The 4111-nt window shown below is 51.8% G+C and overlaps 1 protein-coding gene across 1 annotated transcript; it reads left to right on the plus strand.

Annotated features, from left to right (window-relative positions):
* Positions 1-2: 2 nt before the first annotated feature.
* Positions 3-860, plus strand: NGA_0462220 (uncharacterized protein; the record flags this gene model as incomplete). Its single annotated transcript, XM_005855153.1, has 1 exon — positions 3-860. The coding sequence occupies one exon, from the start codon at positions 3-5 to the stop codon at positions 858-860; it is 858 nt and encodes a 285-aa protein (XP_005855215.1).
* Positions 861-4111: the final 3251 nt, after the last annotated feature.

The following is a 4111-nucleotide window of genomic DNA, read 5'->3' on the forward strand; positions in this document are numbered from 1 at the left end:
CCATGGTCCAGTGGTCGTGCACGCTGGCGGCCTCGGGGCAGGGGCTCCTTTTCCAGTACCCCTCCCTCCTGCAGGTCCTCCTCCGTCACAACTACCAGGGGCATCAAGGTACTTTGCTGATCGTCTACAAGAACGTCTCCCCCCTTCCCTCCTCCCCGACCTCCGCTGCCCCCTCCCTTCAGTTCCGCACATTCCAAGCCAGCCCGTCCTCCACCGTCCCCGGGCTGCTCCTTCAAGCTTCTCCGCTCCAAGTGTCGGTCTTGGGACCGGGAGAAGAAGCCTCGCAGACGGTGCGAGTGGTGTGTCTGGAGCCCTTTGATGCCTCGGGGGGGGGCATCGAGGTCCTGGTTGAGTTTGGGACGGAAGAGGAGGAGGACGGGACGAATGCGGTCCCTGTGCGGTATAGCTTACCTCTGCCCTTGCCTGTCTCGGTCCTGCATTTTGTGTGGGGCTTGCCCCTGCGTAAAGAGGACTTCCTGGCCCAGTGGGAGGCGATCACGGTTCCCCAAGTTCAAGATACCTTCTTGCCGACGAGGGAGGATGGGAAAGGGGAGGGACTGGAGGTGGGACCCTTGATTCGTCTGTTAACGAAACAATTCCATCTGCAAACGGTGCCGGAACTGTGTCAACGCTCGCGACAGGCGCAGACTTGGACGTTTGCGGGGAGCTTGGAGACGGGGTCCCTGTCCCCCCACGGCAAGCAGTTGCGCGTCCTGGTTCTGGTCCGACTGGAGCAGTACGAGGAAGGAGGAGAGCGGTGTGCGCGAGGTCGGAAGGGCTATCGCCTGACCGTGCGTTCTGAGCATCCGGCGTGTGCCATGGGCGTCTTCAAAGCAATCAAACTTCAATTGGGCGCGTGACAAGTGCCGCATTGTGTGTCATGTGGGGTTTAAGGAGAATAAATTTGTGCTACTTGAAAAATGCGTTCTTGGCGATGGGCAGGCTGAGGGAGCACGTCAACGAACGAAAATGCAGGAGAATTAATGAAATTTCTGAATTGACGAGCTCCCTTGCTATTTTTTTGGGGGGAAATCGATTCACAAAAGTCACCTAACAACACGGGTGGAGGCTGCAAAGGGATCGGTAAGATAGTTTTCAAATCCTTTGGACCCGGGTGGACAATGAAGTCTACTCTTTTCATTTGACTTCCCGTAGTACATTGGAAGGGGTAGGCCGGGCGTCGATGTGCACTCCAAAGCAGTTCTTCGAGCACGTAGAGGCATGGTGACTTCTTGATGATCTTCCACAGCCCCCAAAAAACGACCTTAGAGTATTTATTTTTTTACCGATGTGTATTTTTTTTCCTCGCAATGAATGGCACACCACCATGGCAGGAGGAAAATGGCCCATTTCGGTGTGCTATGGGGGATTAAGTCGAAGCGTCTTTGGGAAAAATGGCGAACCGTACATGCATCCAGGTAGACAGATGTGCTTCTACCATTTTTTTTCAGTAGTTACAAGAGATTTTCGTGCTTACTTTACCCATTTGTATTTCTCCTGCACCCAGCAGCAACCTTTTTTCCACAATGCAATGTAACCTCCTCCCTCGTCCACCGAAGGACGAGTTAAGGTCGGACGCCGTAGCGTCCTGTGTCAACACCCCAAAAAGCCAAATTCCTCTTTATGAATATATCAACATACCCTGATCGTAAAAACATGTCCAATCCCATCTGTCAACGTTGCACTGGAGAAGATCGAGCCGTAAAAGTGCAATTGGTTCGCGCAGAAAGAAGGAAGGAGTGGAGCGTTCCCTCGTTCCATCCAACGGATTTCTTGTGGTAACGGTTTAAGTGGATGCACTAGTCCACTACGCCCGCAAGCAAAAGCCCACGAACTTCCCATCCTCCCCTCCGCGTTCTCATGCGATGCCTGGTTGGGACGTGATGCTACCTAGTGCCAGCGAGGCATATTTCGGGAAACGCTGGCACGATGCATATTTGTGAAGATACCAGCCACGAGGTTTGACCCGTCCTCTCCGTGCTGTTATAGCTTGTTGGCCTGCTGGGGATGTCCCTCTACCAATGAAGGGCGTCACGCAATTTCGTGGGGACTAGTGATGTATCGCAAAGGGCATATGAAGTACACTTGTCCACGGAAAGCCGTTGCGTGGCGGAATGGAGCCGTAAACAAGAGTGGCGTGTATGCCAAAAGATTCCACAACGACGAGTCCCGGTACGATCGGACCTTCTGACCATGCTGCACTCATTTCCCAGCTAGCTTCCATGACCAACGCATACGGTGAGTGCCAGGGACGTAGGAGATGAAATTGAAATGATTTAATTTTCAAATGGCTGAGTGAAAGGTAATGTACATGCGAGATATATATTGGTGCCGCGGAGGAGAGGATTACCGTGCTGAGCACCTTCCCCCATGCACCCCCCTGCCATGCACATACCTCGGAAGCCCCGTCTCCTCTTACCTCCAGTCTACATGCAAAGGACAGTCTTGAGCGGTTCCTTGATGCGGGGCCTGACTCTCGCACGCAAGGATGACAAAGCGGTAGCCAAGGCGTGCTTCATTAAGAGGAGTCAGGGTCCGGTCAAAGCGTAAGCCAAATGTATGGGCCGTCGTCCTCGTCCCGGCCCCGGACCACTTGCACCACAAAGGCCCTCCAACGCATTGCTTCAGACCCGCCCTCCCTCCCGCTCTTTAAACGAGGTAGACATTCCCCTCTAACGACATACTCTTGGACCCATGTCAGCCCCGGCCTTCCCACTTCTTTTGATCCCGCTCCCTACGAAGGGGCTGCTAAGACTTGGATAAAAGACGGTATTGCATGGAAGAGGGACCACCTGAGCTGGTACCATGTTGCGTGGCTCGAAGAGTCAATTTTATCTTCCAAGCTGTGAAGTTCTTTCTTGGCGCCAGTGTTGATGAAGAAAAAGAGCAAAAAAGATACTGCAGAGGTAACAGAGGAACAAGCGGAATCTGCAGCGATGGAGGTTGAGAGATGTGACATCACGGTGTAAGACAGAGGCTGAAGTTATCCACAGGGGATGGCGTCAGAAGTCAGGGCAGGCTTGTTCAAACCCAGGCGTATGCCCGTTGATAAAATGACGGGAAAAAAAACGAGTTGGATGACATGCATACTGTAGGGGACAATAATGAGATCCACGTCGTAAATAAAATGAATTGCACTGTCAAATGTTGAAGGTGTCGACGGCATCCGAAATTTCTTGTCCAGTGCGGGAGAGGAAAGAGGAGAAGTAGCCACGTGCTAGCCATCGCTCCTTGGAATATTCTTCTGTTCTTTCACCTTTCTTTTTGGGCCTTGTTCTTCTCTAGCCTTTGTCATCGCCTCGCCAGAAAGACTTGTGGTGGTGTGGCACACTGGCAGGAGACTTCTTGTCCATCGTGTGGAGCAACTTAGTATCTCCCCCCCTTCTGTCCGTTCCTTGAATCCCCCTTGGCTGTATTCATCCATGCAAAAAATGTATATCATTAATCGACGTGAGACTTGCAGGGAGTACAGAAACTTTCGAGCAGTCCGTAGATAAATGTCTGCATGGGCACGTAAGCTCTTTTTTGGCCCATTGAAAGTATCTTAACCCCCCTTGAAAGATCAGCGAATGTCCCGCGGCGCAACATGTGAATGGAAAGGACCAAAATTCCGTCTGAATAGTAAGATCTATCTTGAAATGATATTTGGAAAATAATATGAATGCATACTAATGTATCTCCTCATAAATATTTTTTAACTTTACATTCTAAAATCTCTTCCTCTTTCCTCTCTACCCCCCCTAAGCTTTAATATGTTCACCGACATCTACGGCGTACGCCCTAGCCTCCCGCGTCGTTTTGCGCTGCCTTTGGGATATGCATATGTGTCAAAGGGTACTTGTCTGGTTTGCCGGCAGCATCAGCGTTTATGGGATACCCGACAGGATGTCCTCCGTGATGCTAGGGCTCCGAAGCGGCCCATCCTGCCTGACCCCCTCCGTCCCTCTGCCTTGGTGGAGCCCCATTTCGATACAGCCTTCCTTCACACTGTGTATATTAAGCATAGAAAGAGGGAGGTACTGAGCTGGAGGGAGCGGACCCATTTGGAACTTGCCATCTGGTGCTGTGCTCCCAGGAAGCTTTTTCCTAGCGGAATCCACAACCCCCGAGA

Source organism: Nannochloropsis gaditana (assembly GCF_000240725.1).
Source record: "Nannochloropsis gaditana CCMP526 unplaced genomic scaffold scaffold275, whole genome shotgun sequence".
NCBI classification, from domain to species: Eukaryota; class Eustigmatophyceae; order Eustigmatales; family Monodopsidaceae; genus Microchloropsis; species Microchloropsis gaditana.